General features: G+C 43.0%; 1 protein-coding gene across 1 annotated transcript; it reads right to left on the reverse strand.

Moving 5' to 3' along the window:
• Positions 1–287: 287 nt before the first annotated feature.
• ELFN2 (extracellular leucine rich repeat and fibronectin type III domain containing 2) lies at positions 288–12,463 on the reverse strand. Its single transcript, XM_042469969.1, has one exon. It carries the CDS (start codon positions 12,222–12,224, stop codon positions 9,810–9,812), a length of 2,415 nt encoding a protein of 804 aa, XP_042325903.1. The 5' UTR covers positions 12,225–12,463; the 3' UTR covers positions 288–9,809.
• Positions 12,464–20,397: the final 7,934 nt, after the last annotated feature.

Below are 20,397 nucleotides of genomic sequence, written 5' to 3' on the forward strand. Positions count from 1 at the left end.
TTCTCAGGACAGTAATCTTTTTGTCCCTGCCAGGACTGCCAGAGAGCAGTTTTGTTCCACTAACAGAAATCATACAAACACAGGAAGAGCGTGGCTGGATCAGACCAAAGGTCTATCTAGTCCATCACTCCATTCACACAGTAGGCAACATGAGGCCTATAGGAAGACTACAAGCAGTAAATGAGTAGCATCTTCTGCTTGTATTCCCCAGAAATTGGTTCTGAAGGTATACTGCCTCTGGTACTAGAGATAACAGATAGAAAAGCTCAGAGACATGCTTAATGGTTTCTCTCTTTTTTTTTAATAAGAAATTTATTGCAAATATAGAAATTGATTTTTTCCATACAGGAATCTCCGATTCAAGGAAAACAATTTCGTGCCATTCAGTTTAAAATGTGAAAGGGGGCAGGGGAATAAAGAAAAATCAAATCAAACTCAAACCTAAAATAAAACCAAACTTCAAAAAATAAATCTCCATACACAACCGAAGTTCACAGGATCATTACAGGAGGAGGGAACCCAAGCGGCTGGTGAGGACCCAAACCGGCAGCTGCCTCCAATTGTGTATTACATTCAAGGGGAGCAGAAGTGGGACTTGAGAAGGAGACCTGGAGGGGAAGGGGCACTACCCCCTACTCTTGTACCCCAATTCTGTGCTTGTGGGTGGCAGGGCTAAAGCTGGGATTCCACCCCTCTTACTACTGGCTCCTTCTCCTCATGTCATCATAGGCTATTGGGAGTGTAGGAGTCACCTGAAAGCAAGGCCTCATAATTGAAACAAAGGCCAAGAATGGAGGAAGTAGAGGGTGAGAGAGGCGAGGATCTAAGGAAAGTCATACCTCGGGAAGATGAAAAAGATTCATGTGTGTATGTGTGTGTGTGTAAGTTTAGGAAGACCCTTCCATTTGCAGTCCACTTTCAGGTAAGTTTGCTGCCCTGAAGTATATGGAGTCATCTTCCTGAATGAGATACAATAGATCAAGGGGGGAAAGAGGTCATGGTGGTGGAAAATAGATGGATCTTGTCCTTTTTTCCAGTTTACAGCAGAAAGGAATGTCCCTAAGAGACTTCCAAGTGTGTAGATCTGCTCCATAGAGCAAAACTCCACAAAGTACCATAAAAGCAGATATTTGAGGGTCAAGGAGCATGATGGTGTAGGGTGAAAGTTTCCTCAAAGCCCACAAAAATCCCCCACCCACCCAGGAAAAAAAAAGAGCTCAGTACAAAACATTTCACAGTGAGATCCATTAAAGAACAACTTCCCAGTGTTGTAGTTTGTACACTGTGACTCTAGGGAGGCTGTTTTCCCTGATCCTGGAAGGGTTGCACTTTCATCTATGTGCAGTTGTCATGGCTGCTGAGTAATGGAGTGGTGGCTGCCACACAAAAATGGACTACCTGCATATTCTGTTCACTCTTTCCGTTCTTGGCTTCCTTCTGTGGCTGCTTCTTCTCAAGGAGCTTTGGCTGATCTGGACACTGGCATGCTCATCTGGTAGAACATTAATCTTGCATTAGTACCTTGCACACTATGCCCTGTGCTGCCTCATACTGCGACAGTTGATTCTCACTTGTATGTCAAAAGATGAGATGGTGCTTAAGGAAAATGTCCAGAATTGACTGTTTGTTGGTCTCCAAAAATAACATAATGTCTTCTCTGATTAGTTCTTCTGCCCTCTCAAACTCTTGTCTCATCAGTTTCCTAATCCTGTGTCTCCTTCTCAGTCTCTTTTATCATCATCTCACCTCCTAACATTGTTGTCAGTTTTTCTGTGGAGCATTTATTAAATGGGGACTTGCCACTTTTGACACCTTATCAATGGAAAGAATTGAAAGGACCAATGTGCTCTACAACACCATCAGATTTCAGGGCTGGGGAAAGGCTGGGCCCCCAGATGTGTGGACTCATGGACTGAAGTCAGGGGGGTGTTCCTCCACCATTTGGAGAAAGTGTCTCCCATCAATTGGTCCACAAGATAGTAGTGATGGGCTGCAATTCTTTATCAGCCCTACCCAACATAACCAATGGTGAAGGATAACAGGAACTATCTAACATCTGGATGGCCACATGTGCCCCCAGCCTGCCCTGTGGGACCACTGTCAATTAAGATTATTTCTCCATATATCATATTGTACCAGCATTTGTGAACATCAGATACTCTGAACTAGTACATCCATGTCATTCTAAAACTCCTGTCTAGAGATGCCATTGAACTGTTAATCTCCCCAGAAATTTTCTATCCTCTGTCATCCCAGTTGTATTTTTCCTATTCATTCTCATTACTATACAGTTTCTTTACAGTTTCTTCCCTTTATATTTGATGATCTCTTATTCTATTATGTTCTTTCCCCTCCTGGAACTGATCTTATGATGTCTAAGAGGGAAATGGGTGTCCATCTAGATGTTGGTGGAATACTGCCTCCATCAGCATAGATGGGGAAAAGAACTGCAGTTCAACAATGTCCAGGGGGAACACACTCCCTATCCCTGCTCTGTGAAGAAATGTTAAATGGTTTTAGTAACCTCTTAGTAAAGGCAGGGGAGCTGTGGTCTACAACTCCCATAATCTCTGACCATTGTCTATGTAGGCTGGAGTTTATGGGACATGCAGTCTAAAGCATCAGATTACTTTATCATATTACAAAATCTACTAACACCCATTTCTATGTTTTGTTTTTCTCTGCTGTACCCTCCAAATATTCTTTACATTTTCCTGTCACCTTTAAAATGTTATGTCATTTGAAATTCTTACCAGCTTCTCACCTGGTTTCTTCAAATTTGACCTTAGTTCAAATGGGTAGGTTAGGGGAAAGCTATCTGAAATTCATCCTGTGTTTGTATTTGGCCTGGCAGCAATGGAGTGGGAGCCAAGTGGTTTAATGAAAAGAGAGACTGATGGAAAGATAAAGACTATGTGCACAAACCTTGGGGTAGATGAGGATTCAGGCCAGCTCCATGCCACCTCTCTCTCTAGAACACATTCTGAAGCTGGCACCTGTATATTAAAAGATAGACTCTGCTCTCCCAATAAATTGGTCTACTGGCTAGTAACCATAACACAGTTTTAAAAGAGTGCAGTTTTAATGTGTTCAGTTTGCCATGCAGCTGGTTTATAATCCCCATTCTATCCACCTGTCTCCATCCATATCTCCATCCTTTTGGTTAACTAACATAGGCAACTCAGAGTTTCAGTGTGGGAGAGCAAAGATGCCCAGTAGAGAGCATCTAAAATTTACCTTATGGTGGTTTAGAGAAGTAACTGGAACAAGAAAAGGTGTAACAGCCACACATCTTTTCCTTTTCTTGTTCATTCAACCAATATACACCCTTTGCTTTCTCTAGTGCTATCTCACAATCCCTCTCTTTGCATTTATATACCTCTCTTCCTCTTTATGGCCATTCACTTCTTCTGCTACCACATTTCTCCTTCTCTCCCACTATATGCTGTATCTTGTTTTTTGTAGGGTCCTGGCTATATTACCTCTTTCCCGCCCCACATCACTGCCTCTGAGAGCCTCCAGCAAAAACCCAGCCTGATTAGCATTGCAAACACATCGACACCGCCGCAGCCAAGATTCCTTGACATAAATTTTCATTTGTCGTTCATGAATATTTCACGCCCACCTCAGGAGGAATTATCTGGCATAGGATGGAAGATAGCAGAGAATGAGGCAGGAACAGCACTGCAGTATTTGCTGTAGCTGTGCCTATGATGATCTTGCACTGGGATCAACACAGTGTTTTTTTCCTCAGGTTGTAGGTTCAGTATGAAAGCTCACTTCGTCCATGTTCTCCTGACTCTGCTGGGCCATCTCTCAGTCAGCTCCAGAGGACACCTGATATTCTGATCATATTCTTCTTGAGGCAGCCCACAGGGGGATGGGTTATATCCAGAATCCATTCCATGTGGGACAGGTGTCTATACTTCCAAAATACTGCATTCAAAGGAGACAATTCAAGCTTAGGTCTTCTCTTTCAATGAAATAACCAGAGGCTTTATCAGAATGGAGCAGGAAATCAACTCTGGCCTTCTGTCTCAACTGGATAACATGATGCCTCTGTTGTCCAGTAACTGCTAGGATCAAGTGCAGCAAAGAAAGGAAACAAGAACTCCTCCAGAATAAGTATCAGATTTCTTTGTGCATTTGCCCCAAGGAAATTTTTCCCCAATGATGTTCTGGTCCCCATGGAAAGAACTACAGGAGTGTGAAAGAGGACAGATTAAATTTGGAGAGGCTCATTTTAGAAAAGAAAGACCTCTGTCAAGACCACTTTATCAACTATTCTGGCTTATTTTACCTAGTCACCTGCAAATGGATGGAGAAGCACAATCACCAGAGGCTACAACAATAGAGGGAAGAGGGTGCTTTTTTCTTCTTCATTAAAACCAAATTGTCTGGATGAGGCCTTCAAAATTTTCTGTCATTCCCTTAAAATTAAACTTTTTATTATATCCCTGAACAGCAGTTCTACTTGGCATTGGTGGCCTAGAAGTAGATGTTTTGGCCAAGAACTGGGAGTCCTCTTGGCCTAACAGCCCTTACTTGGCAAGCATTTCTACAAAACCAGGATTCATGAGGATGAATAACTGCTGCAGGATAAGCATAAGTTAAAGGACTGGGACTATCACTTAGGCTTCTGAAAGTCACCCAAGCCAAAACCAGCACACAGATGTTTGCAAAGGGGTAAGGACAGTGTGGACTGGACTGGAAGGGAAGAGTGCTATTTTGCTGGTGGCACCAGGTTTGGGTTCTCTTTGGAGTCCGCTTCCTCCCAAAGATTTCAATTCACAATGGTGGTTAAGGAAGTACGGGAGAATTTGTGGGGTGGGGCAAGATGGGAGGAAAAAGCAAAAGAGCATGGTCAGATTTAGTCCCAACAAACCAGCACATACACAAAAGATGTTTTTGCTCAGAAAAATACAGTAATATCATCATGCAAATATAACGCTTAAATCTTCTCTTTTTTTTCCAGACTGGTTGTGTGTGTACTTTGTAGTTGTTCCGAGTCTTAAACTAGCTGCAAGGAAGGGAGTTGATAAGGGAGTCTCTGGAGCAGGCCTCCTTTCCCTATTACATCACCTTGCCATTCCTCCCTGTTGGAACAGTCCCACCATATGCAATATTCTCCCCACAGCCTAAAGTTTGCACTGCAGGACACAAGAAGGGTGCAGGTTACTTGTAGCCTATAAATGCCCACCCCTGTTCATCACATCCAGAAGATGCTCCACTTGCTACATCCTCCGCCTCCTGAACCATCACCACTTATGTTCTGAATCCCTGTCTCTGCATTGTGCAGACAGGTAGAGGGAGGGAGCCAAAATCAAGAGCAACACACTACTCATGCCCCACCTTGTTTCTCAGTAGAAATTATGGGGTGGCAAGGAGAGGCTGGGGTGACACAGTAGAGATGGGAAACAAGGTTTAAGTGCACCTTCCTTCCAACCTCACTGCTCTTTACCCTGATTCCGAGTCAAAAGGCAAGTTATCTCATTTCCCTAGGGCCATGATGATCTATATGGGGGTGGCGTTGGTACATATTTTTAAACAGTTACATAAAATAGGACTTTTTCTGTTGTTGATGTTGTTGCTGGGTGAGCTCCTCTTCTACTGCAACAACCCTACTGTGGGGGGAAATTCTCAAATAGTCCCAGCTGGATCCAGGCAATTCTACAGCATCAGCAGCCCTATCCTTCCATAATTGTTAGAAGCTCTTTATATTTAGTTTCTCCATAATTTAGGAAGTGCAGGATACATGTCCCTCACCACAGCCAAGAAATACTAAAAAGGTTTGTCTTGCTGATAAACTCCCCTTTCCCATGCTCTCATCACAAGGGCATGTTATCAAAGATATCTTAAGCATTCTACATGGGAATCCTAAACTTTGTTTGGTTCTGCTTTATAATTTTCTAGGATCACTGCATGGAGAAACATGCTGGCATGCAAAGGAGACAATGCAAGATATCTGACATTTCATTCAGAATTCCAGTGAAACTTTAGTTTCAGAATCTTTCCAACAGGAATTTGGTTTTGGATTCCATTAAACTGGATCCTGATAGCATACGCACTTTACCTTCCAGAATATATCTTTTAAAAACTGGTATTCAACAAGTATCACAACAAGTAACATCTTCAAGCTCTGGTCCCTATGTAACCTAAAGAATGCACTTTGGGAAGGTTCCCTACAGAAAACATCTCCCTAACATTTCCATGCAGTTTCCAACAGGAATGCTTCTCTGGGATCTGCATCTCTACTTGTTTCTCATCTTGGCAAAATCCTTAAGACTTAACACCCCATCTGGAAATTGCGAGTACCATTTGTGAACATACTTTTGCTGTTCACATCTTTGATGAAGGAAGAGAAAGGTCCTTCTTGTCTAGACTGGGTGCTGTGAGAAGCAAAGAAGTTGGTGTAGGAGGAAAGTGTTCTTGCAGCAAACTGGGGGAGGAAACCCCCACCCATATGTTTTTGACTACTTCTTTCCTCATTTTCAGTCAGTATGGTCAGGGATTATAGGAGTTATAGTCAAAAACAGCTAGTGGGCACTAGGTTGCCTAATCTGTCACTAAGCATTGAACAGTAAATATTTGATTTTTCACAGGAAGGATCATTCCTAGAAGAGCATGGATCCCAGCTGCCTAGCCCCAGTAACACTGCACAGATGAACAAAGCTGTCGGATATGCTACATCAAATTTTTAAAAATCCAGCTTCACATTCTTATTCCTTTTTGTTGCTATTCTTCCTGCAGGGCAACAACTAGGGGGTGGGGGGGAATGCGGCAGATAAGGCTTGATTGCAAGGCATCCCCTTCTTCCTTCCTCATCTTGAGTGTAGACATTTGTGGCCTCTCTTGAGAGAGGAAAGATTCTTGTCTTGCTATGGAAATGGGATCTAGTTTTGGATCTTAGAACTAGGATCTCCTCAACCCTATCTCTGCCCTTGGGATAATACAACCAAGGTTTAAAAATAATCATGGGAAGCAGGGCTTTCCCCTTGCTTGGCAAAGTTAAAACTTGAAAAGAAATCACTAGTGCATTCTGTGGTTGCAATAAAGCTTGTGCTTTATTGGTGTGCTCCAGACCATAGAAGCAGGGTAAACTACTAGTCATGGATCTTTGTTGCAAGGCAGGGATGTTAAGAAGTAACATGGTCATGAGCTAAAAGAAGGTATCAAATGGTATGATAAGGTGTATCAAATGGCAGAGAGGTTGGGAAGGAAAGCAAGAGAAGTGCTTTTTGCTTGACACAAGAATTGGGTCGCATCTAGGCAAGTTACTCATGCTTAGATTTCACTGAAATCAATAGAACATGTTAGCTATGGCCTCTTAAGCCCCACTGCTTTCATGTTTTTCCAGCAAACTAACTAGTCTGCTTCCTATTATTGTCTCTACAAAACAGAGCCATCACAGACTGGTTCTGTTACATAGATGAGCAAATAACCTATAGTGTAGCACTATGCCAAGAGACTACCTATGTTTTTCCATTTTTATCACTTATTCCTTGATTGAATCATTTTTACCCCCGTGGCTTCTGGTGGCCACATCAGGCTAAATTTTGGAAATGTGACTGTTTTATACTAGTTTTCACAACTCCCTAGATATCGTGGCCACTGTACAAGCTGGATAGAGCTTTCTGGAAGTTGTCTTCTATAGAGGTGTAACTTTTCCAAGCTGTGCATCAGTGCTGCTGGGTAACACTCAGTATCCCACCATACCTCTGCTTCCTTTTGTTACTTTCCCACTCTTTTTCAGTCATTTGGTACTTGTTGAGTGATATACCTTCCCCAGGTGTATATGGAAGCCATCAGCAGCTGCAATGAAGACATGGGCATGGAGAAGCAGGAGACAACAGCAAGGTGGCTGGTTAATAGGTGAAGCTGACTAGCCTAGCAATGTCACCAGATGATGCCTATGCCTCCAGCCTATCTCCAGTTCCAATTTTGGTACTTTTATTAAGTAGCTTTTATGATATTCCACTATACAAAGCATTGCCCAACTCAATGGCTGAAGGCCTCCTTAACACTTTTTACTTTTCTCCAAGACAATCCCACAGTATTCTTTATACTCGCTTTCTTCCCAGTCTAAGATTGGATTGCTCTCTTCCTTTTATCCCCACTTTGGTCAAATTCTGGCAGTGATGTGTAAATGAAATTGAGGTTCTAATTTTGGAGATCTCAATATGTAATTCTCCACTCTTTTTCAATAAGGAGACAAGGACTGGAGCTTGTCACCTAGCCTGTCATGAAACTCTGTTCCACAAGGATGTGCAATGGATCCTGGGAGGGAACTGTGTGCTGTTGCCTAAATCATGGTGCTGAGGTCAAGACTCCTTCAGAATGTAGAGGGGTTCTAGGTACAGTGTACCCTTGCCTTATGCGGAGGTGGGTGGGTCCAAAACGGATCCCCCCAAGTAAGGCAAATTCCACATATGCTCGAGCCCCATTGAAATCAATGGGGCTCATGCATGCAGCGCAGTAATGCACCTGCATATGACGCAGGGGCACTGTACTGTCCTCCTTTCTTTTCACTTATGATGCTGGCCCCTCTTTCCCTGTGTTGGATAGCACCCTTGTTCCTCTTTTCTTGGAAGACAACTAAATCTTATAACGAGGTTCAGGGGATTCTTTGAAAGTGAGTCTACTCTCACTTCTATTACTTTCCTTAACAATTGGGGAGGGGATACAAAAAAGACAGAAGAACCTCTTATAACGACACTGCATTTCCCAGGCCCTTCCACAGCTAAAAAAGAAATCAGTACATCCTTCAACCAGTTGCTCACATCAGTCATGGTTCAGGGCAAGCAAGGATATGCCAAAGAAGCAACCCTCCACCCCACTCACACATTTTGCCCTTGTTTTTGCTTGCACACATCTCAACAAGATATGGAGGATGTGGAAGCATGGGAGTAGGCCCAGAAAACCTGGTACATGGAGAGGATATTCATTTGTGTGACACCATATCTTTGTCTTCACTTTAAGAGTCCTTTAAATGTCACCATTTGGTGTGTGGGAGGAAGCAGCTCAGATTCAACCTTAGTCACATATAAAGTAGACTCCGTGAAGTCAATTAGTCTGAAATCAGCCATGACTCATTGAGGTCCCATTCATTTGAATGAATCTACCCTATTTATGACTAAGCCTAGATCCACCCATTTTTCTATGAGTAGTTCTGATGTAGCTGAGATAATGTTTCAAATGAACCAACCACACCAACAGTGGGTCATCTGGTCTCTCCCATGGATTTAGCAACTATGGTCCCAGCAGAGTGCTAACGCCATATTTGGCTCCTGCACAACTGACCTCTTGCTACTAGTCTGAGCTGTGTAAACATGACTCTGGCTATGACTTGTCCATTTTGAAAAAGCATCTCTTATGTCCCTTTAAAACATGGGATGGGAAGGGAAGGGAAGGGAAGGATATGAAGGCAGTATCTCTGCCTCTCACATTAGGAGAATGAGAAAAACCTCTCCCCTTCTTGGAAGAAAAGAACAGGAAAAGAAAAGTGATGGTTAGTATCTTAAGTCTATGCCTGATTGGCATCCTTCTCCTCTCACCTTTGTCCAGCACCCCTTTTACTGCCATTCACCCTCTTGTCACCACAATATAAAAGCAAATGTCTCCTTTGAAAGAGTATGGTCCCTATAACACAGTAGAGACATTCATTTCACTTGTGGTTTTTTTCCTGCTCTTTTTGTTTGTTTTGTAAACTTTGATGGTTTTCAGTTTCTTTTGCCAGTTGATTGGTTTGTTTCGAAGTCAGGTGGGTAACTTGTGTATGTGGGGGGGGGTCTTTCTTTTCAGTGAGAAAGTCACAACTTTTGCTGAGCAGAGACTCCTTTCCAGTAATCCAAGATATCATGGAGATCTTCATCCTTGGCAAACTGGACTTTCTTCCGCAGGGCATGGCCAGCTGCCATGTAAACCTCCTCCCGGTGGTGCTTCTTGTAAGGCCGGAAACGCTCCCAGATCTTATGGGTGCTCTCTGAGGAGTACTCTGGGCTGGAGGAATAGCCCGAGAAGTAATGTCTAGGTGAGAGCTGAGAGTATGTGGAGTCCCGCTTAGAACGAGAGAGTGGTTTCAGGAAGGACACCCGTTGGCTTAAGGTGTCCCCACTCTCCTCATAGTACAGAGCTGGGAAGGAATGTCGATGCTCACTGCAGTGATAAGAAGGTTTCACCTCTAGGTGATGGATGGCACCTGGAGACACAAGGGGAAGACGATCCAAGGGGCTGTTGAGTGGACTTCCTTTCTCAATGTACTTGGAATCTGCCTTGCTCAATGGTGGGTGGTCAGGGACATCAAGACTGAAGACCTTGGCACTCTTAATGGAGCCACTGGAGGAGACACTGCATGTTTTCCTAGTCACCGCAGCATCCGCACTGAGTTGGCGCTGCAGGGGGTGGTGGGAACTCTCCTTATAGGGTGGTGAGAGAAAACTTGGCCTCTCCAACCCACCAGAAGAACCGGCTGGTATAGACTGGCATTCAAAAGCCATGTCAGAGTCAACCCCTCCTCCACCCCCCAAGAAAGAAGCTGTGTCCAGCTTGAGGGCATCAATGCAGTTATTGATTATCTGGTTCACCTTGTCCACTTCCTTGGCAATGGTTGAGATCTCAGCTGCTGAACCTTGCCCATTGTCCAGTTCATGCAGGTCATCATCCCTCTGTGACCTGTCTAGCCCATCACCACCACCTGTCCGAACTTCAATGTAATTGCCCTTGGTGGTGACCTTTGGAGTTTCCATGCCAGATTCCATCGATTTGGATGAGGGCATCTTCTCACCAATCATGGAGGGAAGTGAAGACATCCGTGATACTGGGATAACAGGTGGTTCTCCTAACTTCTGTGATGGATGTACCATTGAACTGGTGTCGATGTCCGATCCATAACGCATCTCCAGAATGGTTTTCTTGACATTGAGGGATTTTTGTTTCTCCTCTTGTATTCTACGCTTCCTCAAACAATAATAGACAATGCCAAGAATAATAACCATCCCAAAAAGACAGCCTAAGATGGTCATAATGTAATGGGTTGTAGTGGAAGTGTTGGGCACTGGCTCCTCTCTCCCTTTGCTGCGGGTGGCAAATGAGAGGCAAGTATGGTTGAAGCGTTTGGAGTTGCGTATAGAAGCCACACAAAATGTATAATCTGTATGAGCCTTTAGATGAGTGAGAGTAACAACTTCCTTCTTCTTCTTCAGAGTCATTACATCAGAGATATAGCTGTTGTTGTATTGAACCAGCACATACATCTTGCTGAAGGGGGAGGGGATTGTCACCACCAAGGCAGCTGATGTGATAGTCACATGCTGCAGCTTGATGCTGGGGTTGACAGAGGAATCTGTGGTGGAAGATGCAGGGGGTTCAGCTGAGAGGATTTCCCCTGGGCTTATTCCTGAGTTCTCAGGAATGTCATCTAGGTCTCGTTGTGGATCTGTTATGAATTGGGTGGGTTTGATCCTGGAGATGGGTGGAAAGGTGCCATCACCGCACATCGACTTGAAGATGGTGATAGCATTGCGGCTATGGTGTGGTCGGGGCATGAGAAGCGGATACCCAGTGAACTCCCGGGGAGTCTCACACTGCAGACGGTCATAGTTTTTTGTAACATTGTTGAAGGCCACCAACCACATGAGGAAACCATAGAGGTTGCAGTCACAGTTGAAGGGATTCCCAGCTAGTTCACACACCATCAGGTTGCTAAGGCTGGTAAAGGTGCTTCCCTCAAGCCGACTGAGGCGATTGGAGGACAGGTCAATGCTGATCAGGCTGGGACATTCCACAAAGGCATTAGGGGTTACCACCTCAATCAGGTTGTGCTGCACGAAGAGAAACTGGAGGCGGCCCATGCCACGCAGCATGCCCTCGGTCAGGTTGGTGAGCTTGTTATAGCCCAGCTGCAGGACCTGCAGGTTAGACTGTCCCATGAAGGCTCCATCCTCAATGTAGGAGATTTCATTCTTGGTTAGATTGAGGTCTGTCAAGTTCCCAAAGCGGTTGAGAGAAGAATACAGGACAACTTTGAGTTTGTTCTCATTCAGCCGCAAATCATGCACAGTGCTGTTGATGTGCTGGGGGATGGTTTCATATGGAGGCTGGTTCTGGCTGCAGATTGCGAGCCACACATAACCTTTGTCTCCTTCAATCAGCCAGCAGTCACTATGGACCAAGCCAGGAGCAAAAAACCAGAGCAGGGTAGCCACCCAGAATCCCACACGGAGCATGATGGGCTATGCTGCCCCCTTTTGGCCAAAAGAGGCAAAAACACAGCCAAAGAAAGAGAGAAGGGGGTTAACCTTTAGACACCCTTGCCGCTTAGCAACTGAAAGGCCTGAGGACCCCAGTTCTATTTGATGCCATCATCATATGCACCTTTTTTCCACACCAAGATGAGGACAAAAAAAAGTCTGGTTCTTGTGTGGTCAACTGGGCTGTATGAAAAAACATATATATATATATATATATATATATATATATATATATATATATATAGTGCTTCTTCTCAAAGCTCAATGAAAACAAAACATTCAACAATAAATTGTCTTTGTGTGACTCCTTCACACCCTGCCCTCAACGACACCATGATGCAGCTGGAAGAACAAGGCAGAACTGCCTTTGTGTCTTGCTAGCGCTCTGTTGCTTCCTCCTTCTTGTTTTGCTGGTCCCCTCCAAAAAGGCTTCAGAACTTCAGATCAAGCATGTTGAAAACAAAAATATATAGGTATATAGGGAGTGGAGCAGAAAGTGGGGAGGGAAGAAAGGGAGAGAGAGAAAAGGAGGGAGAAAGAGAGAGAGGGGGATCCATCTGTCGCTGAAATCTGGAAAAGAAACACACAAGAGACAAGGAGAAGCATCAATTAGGGGGGGCTTTGAAATATGAAAAAAGACAGCTAGGTTTGTTAGTTTCACAGGGACAGGGAGAAACTGAGCACAGAGCACTGGGGAAAGAGGGGGGCGTTGGATTAGTATTGCCTGTATGTTGATAAGCTTTGGCGAATGAAGCCCTTGTAACATAATCTTGTGTATCATTGATAGCCAGAAGGGTACTTGGGCTGTGTTATGTAACAAAGTCACAGTCTTGTGGGGGGGGGGGAGAATTCAGAAAATGGGAGAGAGGAAGAGAATGGCATACAGCTGTTGTTTAGTCGGCTTAGTGTATTCCCCCTTTAATGGGGATTTTCAGCTGTTCCTATAAAGATCTTTTCCCCTCAGACTCTGTTGTGTGTGTATATGTGCATGCACATACAGTACACACAAACACAGAGAAGATAAATAAACCAGGCTTCTAACTAAATGCTTTTCTTTTCCTTGATGCAAAAAAGATAAATAATTCATTTGTTGTATAACCGCTCCTGTTCCGAAAATAATTCTCTCACCTTAGCAGAGATTGGGGGGCGGGGGTCAATATGGTCTTGGCAAGTACAGATGGGGGGACTTTTAATTGGTGGAGAGAATGGCACAGCTGTGACGGTCACAGCTGGCCTGGATGCATGGTGAGACATAGGGAAAATGTGTCAACAACACTGCTAGATATGGCTTGGACTGACTCTCCATTTTAGAATACAATCTCAGACCTGCACAGTGAATGGTGCTATGGTGGAAGGATCAGTTTTAATGGCCTTTATGGTTAGGAGGCCAGAGATAATGATGACTGGCACAAGGCACCATAACACAGTGCATAAGGGGGATAGGGAATGAGGTTAAGACCTTACCATCCTTTGTTGACAGATTTGACCTTTTTAGAATTTTTTCTGCTCGTGGTAGCTGTTCTAATTTGGGTAGAGAAGTTAGCTAACTCCTCTGTCAATTCCTGGTGTGATAAGCTACAGTTCAGCATATCGATTATATGTCCTCCATGTCCTCGCAGTTCATGCATTTAGTGAGGGCATTTATCCTGCAGTGTCTTCACTATAATATTTTGTTTACAGTCCTCCATGTGGCTAGTGTGGACAATGGGATAGCTGACACTCTTTCACACCAACAGATGGAGTGCTCCAGGCAACTGGCCCCAGAAGAAAATGCCTGTCTGATTCCAATGCCTATAGACTTGTGGAAATTTGGAGGGGTGAATGGTCCAAGCCATTGGCTTCACATTAGCTTCTAGTACTAGCATTAGTATATAAGAAGGCTGGTAGGGAATTCGAACACAACAGTGTATATTTGTCCCATCTAATGGTGATCAGGCCATAGCAGTGTGGAATCTGATACTGGATGCAGCATTCAGCATGCTGAGGAACTCAAGGTTTTTTTCCTTCTTCCAACAAAGACATGCTACAAATTACTTCCTTAAGGATCCAAATAGAACTTTGGAAATGTATAGGCAATACCCTGAGAAACATAAAATGAAAGGAGAGGTTGAAGGGAATACAAGGGTTTTCAGAGTGGTTATGGAGTGAAACTTCAATGACCTAGCATAAGTAAGAATGTATTACAGAAATTTCCTAAAGTGCATAACTGAAACAGGTTGCAGAAGCTCACTTTTCATAGAAAAGAATTGAGTGTATCTTCCTGCAGCTTTTTTTCCTGATATGCAAATTATTATACATAAACCAGCTTTTTAAAAAGTGTCTATATATTATATATCAATCTGAGAGACAGGTTGCATGTTATTAGCACCCTGGGAGACAAAATGATAACAACCATCAGAATCCTGTTGGGATCTTACCTCTTCATAAGCAGACCTATGTCTGCAGCAGATAGAATTGAGCCATTGTGTACCATTTCTATGCAATAGAGGGCTGTTGCTATATTACTAGCATGCAATGCACTCATGCAGTCTTGCAGGTGTCCCATTACACAACTTTACAATTCAGAAAAGGGGGTTCTTATTGCCTCTGCTACATAGCTAGATATATGTAACACAATGGGACCTTGCTATACACTGGGGTTTGGTTCCAGGACCTGCCATGGATAACAAAATCTGTGGATGCTCAAGTCCCATTATAGACAATTGCATCATAAAATGGTGTCCCTTACATAAAATGGCAAAATGAAGCTTTTTGGAATTTATACATTTTAAAAATATTTTCAAACTGAATCCATGGATAAAAAAATCGGTGGATACGGAGGGCAGACTGTAGGTCATATAGGATTCCAATAAACATTTTTAAAGAGAGGCCTACTGGATGAGACTAAAGGTCCATCTAGATAATATCATTGTGTCCCATCAGAGCCAAAAGGATATTGCCACAAGGCTCAAAAGAAAGGCATCAGGGCAACAACCTCCTTGCTAATGAATGGTTTACTGCATCTGTTAGGGAGGGCCTATATAACTCTCCATATTCGCCATGAATCTGCCTTTTAAAAAGTGTCCATCTTCAAATCTTGTGTCAGTTAACCCCATAAATAAAGGTACATTTTGGGTGATAATTCCCAAAATTCTTTGGGAGGCTGGCAGTCATTGCTCATTTTTTCCAAGATCTGTAAATTAATTGTGAATGACTACCTTTTCTGTAAATTAATTGTGACTGACTACCTTTTCTGTCTAATGAGAACTTGCTGTCAAGTTAGCTCTCCTGTTATGGGAAGTGAGGGAGGGTTGTCTCTCTCTTTATATTTTCTTCTATAGTCTATACCTTGATTCTAAATACATTTCAGTTTGAGGAATATAGAGATGGCAACCAGTTCTAAATAAATAATCTTTCCCATTATTTCTGTTGTGTGCTTTCAAGTTGTTTCTGTCTTATGGCACTCCTGAGGCAAATCTATCATGGGGGCTTGGCAAGATTTGTTCAGAGGGGATTTGCTTTTGCCTTCATCTGAGGCTGAAGAGGAAGATCCAACATGGCTATGGGCTATCACTCTGGCGACAAAGTATTGTTGTTGTTGTTCACATGGCAATTTTGAGACCTTGCCTGTAATTCTTCTGTGGTTAGACTCCCTACAATCTATAGATGAGGCATGAGACTCCAAGGCAAGGGCATACAGAGGAAAGTGGCATTTGGTGGCTTTAATGCAAAAGAGTTGTGAATCTGCTTTTGAGTTTTAGTCTAAATCTAAAAGGAGTTATCCATAGTTTTGACCCAGTGTGGGAAATATGATTCATCATCTTCGATTGCTCCTTTAAAGTTCAGAATAATATCCAATGTGGATTCACTACCCACTGACATGGGAGTCACTAGCCACCACTGATGGAAGGAGAGGATTACCCTTGACATATGCCCATTCCACCCAAACCCTCTGTCCCAGGAGAAGCCAAGGAACAGAAAGATTAGCTGAACCTCTTAGAAATTCTCAAAAAAAAGATCAAGCTCACCATGAAGTAAATTCATCTATGGTATTCTAGAAGGGAAGTGATCACCATGACTATATAGTTGACTCTCAGTATCCACGGATTCTTTATCCACAGATTCAAGCATTCACAGCTTGAAAATATTCAAAAATATATAAATTCCAAAAGGCAAACCTAGATTTTTGCCATTTTATATAAGGGACACCATTTTACTAAGCATTGTATTTAATGGAATTTGAGCATACTCAGATTTTAGTATCCATGGGAGTCTTGGAACCAAACCCCAGTGGAAAACAAGAGCTCGCTGTACATGGGTTTGTTTGTAAGTTGATGTCGGCTCGGATTCTGCATGGGATGTCTCAACAGGGATCCTGTTAAAATTATTTGTCACACTGCAGTCCACTGGTGAGAGGGGGCTAGATATGTCATCCTTCATTGCCCTGCTCACCAGCACTGCAAAACTCCTTCAGTTGGTGTGGCTGCTTGGCTTTTAAGATGGTACGGTAAAGGTAAAGGTATTCCCCATTGACAAGTTTGTCAAGTCACGTCCAACCATATGGGGTGGTGCTCATCTCCGCTGATAAGCCGAAGAGCCAGCATTGTCAGAGACCACTCTGTGATCATGTGGCCAGCATGATTGCACAGAATGCTGTTTACCTTCCCACTGGAGTGGTAGGTATTTATCTAGTTGCATTTGCATGCTTTCAAACTGCTAGAATGACAGAAGCAGGGACTAGTGACAGGAGCTCATCCCATCATGCGATACCTGGGCCTCAAACTGCCAACCTGCCGATCTTGCAATCAACAAAGTCAGTGTCCTAACCCTTGAGCCACCACATCCCTAAAATGGGTTTAGGGGCATTGTCAGCCATGGAAATGGAGCCAGGATTGTAAATGTGAATAGCATGTATTTACGAGGCAGTAAATCTATTTTAAGACTTCATAAATACTAAACAGAATGCCAGCCATTATTTTTCATACATGCCAAAGGACTTTAATGAAGAGTGTTGCCGCTTCCCCGCAGCCTGAAAAGCGGCGGATTGGGGCCTCAGCGGCTGCCGCTCTGCACGCTGAGGCCCCGATACAGCGGGGAAAGGGGCAGGTGCAGCCTGCCCCAAATGGACGGTCTATAACCCGCCAATGTCATTCAGACTTCAACTCTATGTGTGCTTACATGAGAGCACTTTCACACAATAGCCACTTTAATTGCCACGACAATGTCCTGGGATTTATATGTAAGGGTGGGGGTATTTAAAATTCTCAGCCTGCTGTAGTGCTTTGCCAGACTACAAAGCACAGATTTCTATAGCAAGCAGACATGACTGTATCTGCCATGGATACAGACTATTACAAAGAACACCCAAATTGCCCATCCCCTTGTCTCTGATTGGCTTGATTGTTTGATTATTTTAATTGGTTTAATTGTTATGATATTTTTATTATAGTATAGTTGGGGGAGGGTATTAATAGAATGTATTTTAATATATACTGTATTTTACATTGTATTTTATGGGATATCGTAAGCTGCTTTGATCCTTCGGGAGGGGCACCATATAAATATATTATTATTATTATTATTATTATTATTATTAAAACGAATTCATAGTATTGTAACTGTATTGTGTGAGAGAACTTTTAGGGCTGTGGCTGCATCCATACTGCAGAAATAATCCAGGTTGACATCACTCTAATTCCAATGGCTCAATGCCTTAGAATTCTGAGGTTTGTAGTTTGCTATGACACCAGAGCTCTCTAACAGAAAAAGCCACATGTCTCCCAAAAGTACAGTTCCCAGAATTCCATAGCATGGAGACAAGGCAGTTAAAGTGCTCTCAAAGTAAATTATTTTTGTAGTGTGGATGCAGCCTAGATCCCACCAAGTTCAATGGGACTAACTTCAGAATAGACATGCACTGGACTGTATTATCTGTCTTTATTGGCACACTATAAAGCAAAGTCTCACTCTAATTTTACATGTGCACTCTTAAGGTGAGCCAGTGTGGTGTAGTGATTTCAAATTCTGGCTTGGTCATGTATACCCACTAGGTAATTTTGGGCAAGTCACACTCTCTCAGCCTCAAAAGGTAGCAATGGCAAACCCCCTCTGAAGAAACCTATCAAGATAACCTCAGGGCTGCCATGTTGGAAATGACTTGAAAGCACAACAACAACAAACTCTTAAGGCAGATGTAGGCAACTGTGGGAGGCTAGGGAGCCACATTAGCACCCCAGGAAATCTTGGATCCCCCCCCCACACACACACACACATACCTTACATTGCCCATCACACAAAAAAACTAATTTTTGCCCCTCAATGCTCTGGTTTTTTTTAATGGCCCAGAGGCCAAAAATATGGTGAAAATAACCCCAGGCCCCTTAGGGGCATTTGGGGGCACAAAATATTTAGCCTTGGGGGAGGGATCAGGGGCCATAAAAATAGCCCTGGTGTGGATGCAGGCCACTTTGTCCACTTCTCTTTTAAGGGATTTATAGCTTAAAGTGAACCAAGTATTCTCTCTATTTGGCCTCTGCATACATGTTGTTAATTGAGCCAGCAGGTGGGTGAGCCTTTGATGAAGAATGGGCAAAACAATAGGGAGAAATACTATTTGGGGAAACCATCTGCATTATGCCATTTGCATTTTGAATATTTCTTCTAAGGGTTTTCTCAGCTTTCATATCACATCAGTTTAGGCACCCAATCAGATGTGGAGATATGAACAATAAGGTCGCCCTTGGGAGCAAGTCAAAACCCAAGAGAGCAACCTGAATGCTCCCCTGGGTTTCCATTCCTTTGTGGACACCCCTTTTGTCACTGCTGAGTCAAGCAGCTTTCTATACACAGAAAACAATGTTTGCATCAGAAGCCATTTGTCAGCAGCAGAATCTAGAAAGTGAAGATGTCCATGGGAGGCTTCAAAGTTGCTCCTTAAAATATCTCCAATAGGCTTTTATACCTGATGGGTAGAGTAGGACCAAATGACAGCAGCCAGCTTTCTAGGGAGCAACTTGAATGTTCCTTAGAGATTACAATATTTAAAACATGGTCAAAAAAATCCAGAGATGCTGCAAACAGCAGTAAAGGAGGAAACAAGGAAATCTTCCTAGGAAAGAACACACACACACACAGATCAGTGAGAGTGGCTAGAAGCCAGATAGAATATCTACCTGGTGATTTGTTTAAAGCATTTATTATTTGGGGGCAAATTGTTTAAGGCATTTATTATTTGAAGCAAAACTTTGGCATAGGTGCTATAAGTAGCAGCCATAATCCTTAAAAATTTACTCTAATTTATTTTACTTCACAGCCATGGAAAATGGATCAATGTTCAGGCATCAGGGATCCCCATGTTAAAACTATCACATCTACAATTTTTTAAAAAGGTGGTGGTGGGGTAATCACAACCTCTCATTGAACCCCTAGCCATCTCTCGTTGTAGCCCAGATTTCCAGGAAACCCTGCTTTCAAATGTAGTAGTGCTTTGTTGCTCTACTCCCAGTGTTCCATAAAATATCATTTTAATTTTTGACAAGGTTATGCAATCTTTTTGTACCAAATTTTATTTCCCCTTACTTGACTCACAAAGTCCAGGCATGATGTTCGTAAAAGTCTTGTTTTAGAAGCTTTGACGCACATGCGTGTACATGAGTGTGTGCACACACACATACACATACACACAGAGGCTCCTAATCTTAAAAAACAAAAGGAAAGAGAGATGGGTCAATAAGTAAAGTATAGTCAAGAAGAAGGTGTAACATCTGTCAATCAAGAAAACAAAAGGATTCTAAAATACCCCCTAACATAGTAGCTGGCACAGATAAAAATGTAGGCTAAATTATGGGCCAACAAGCTTCCAAGTTCTTGGATCCAATCTTCAACCCATACAGTCTTCCATGTGCCATACCAAAACCCTCAAAATCAAAATTGGAAATGGCAAAAGGTTCACTTCTAGTTTTGTAAAAGCACTCATGGCACATGGAGGGTGAGGGAATAAATGAAGTGTAGAAGCCCCTGATCTTTGGTTCAAGCAAAAATCTGCACTCCTGAAGGCAGTTGTGGCTAGCTGCTCCCAAATCAAGAGAGCAGTGAATCCACTCTGACGAGTTTTAGATAGCTTTAAAGGAGCTACCCAAAGTGCTAAAGTTGTCCCCAATGTATTCATCAC

This window comes from Sceloporus undulatus, chromosome 5, assembly GCF_019175285.1.
Source record: "Sceloporus undulatus isolate JIND9_A2432 ecotype Alabama chromosome 5, SceUnd_v1.1, whole genome shotgun sequence".
NCBI classification, from domain to species: Eukaryota; Metazoa; Chordata; class Lepidosauria; order Squamata; family Phrynosomatidae; genus Sceloporus; species Sceloporus undulatus.

Bases quoted from the DNA above. Each gene is read 5' to 3' on its own strand.
- ELFN2 (XM_042469969.1), bottom strand. From the start codon at position 12,224: ATGCTCCGTGTGGGATTCTGGGTGGCTACCCTGCTCTGGTTTTTTGCT.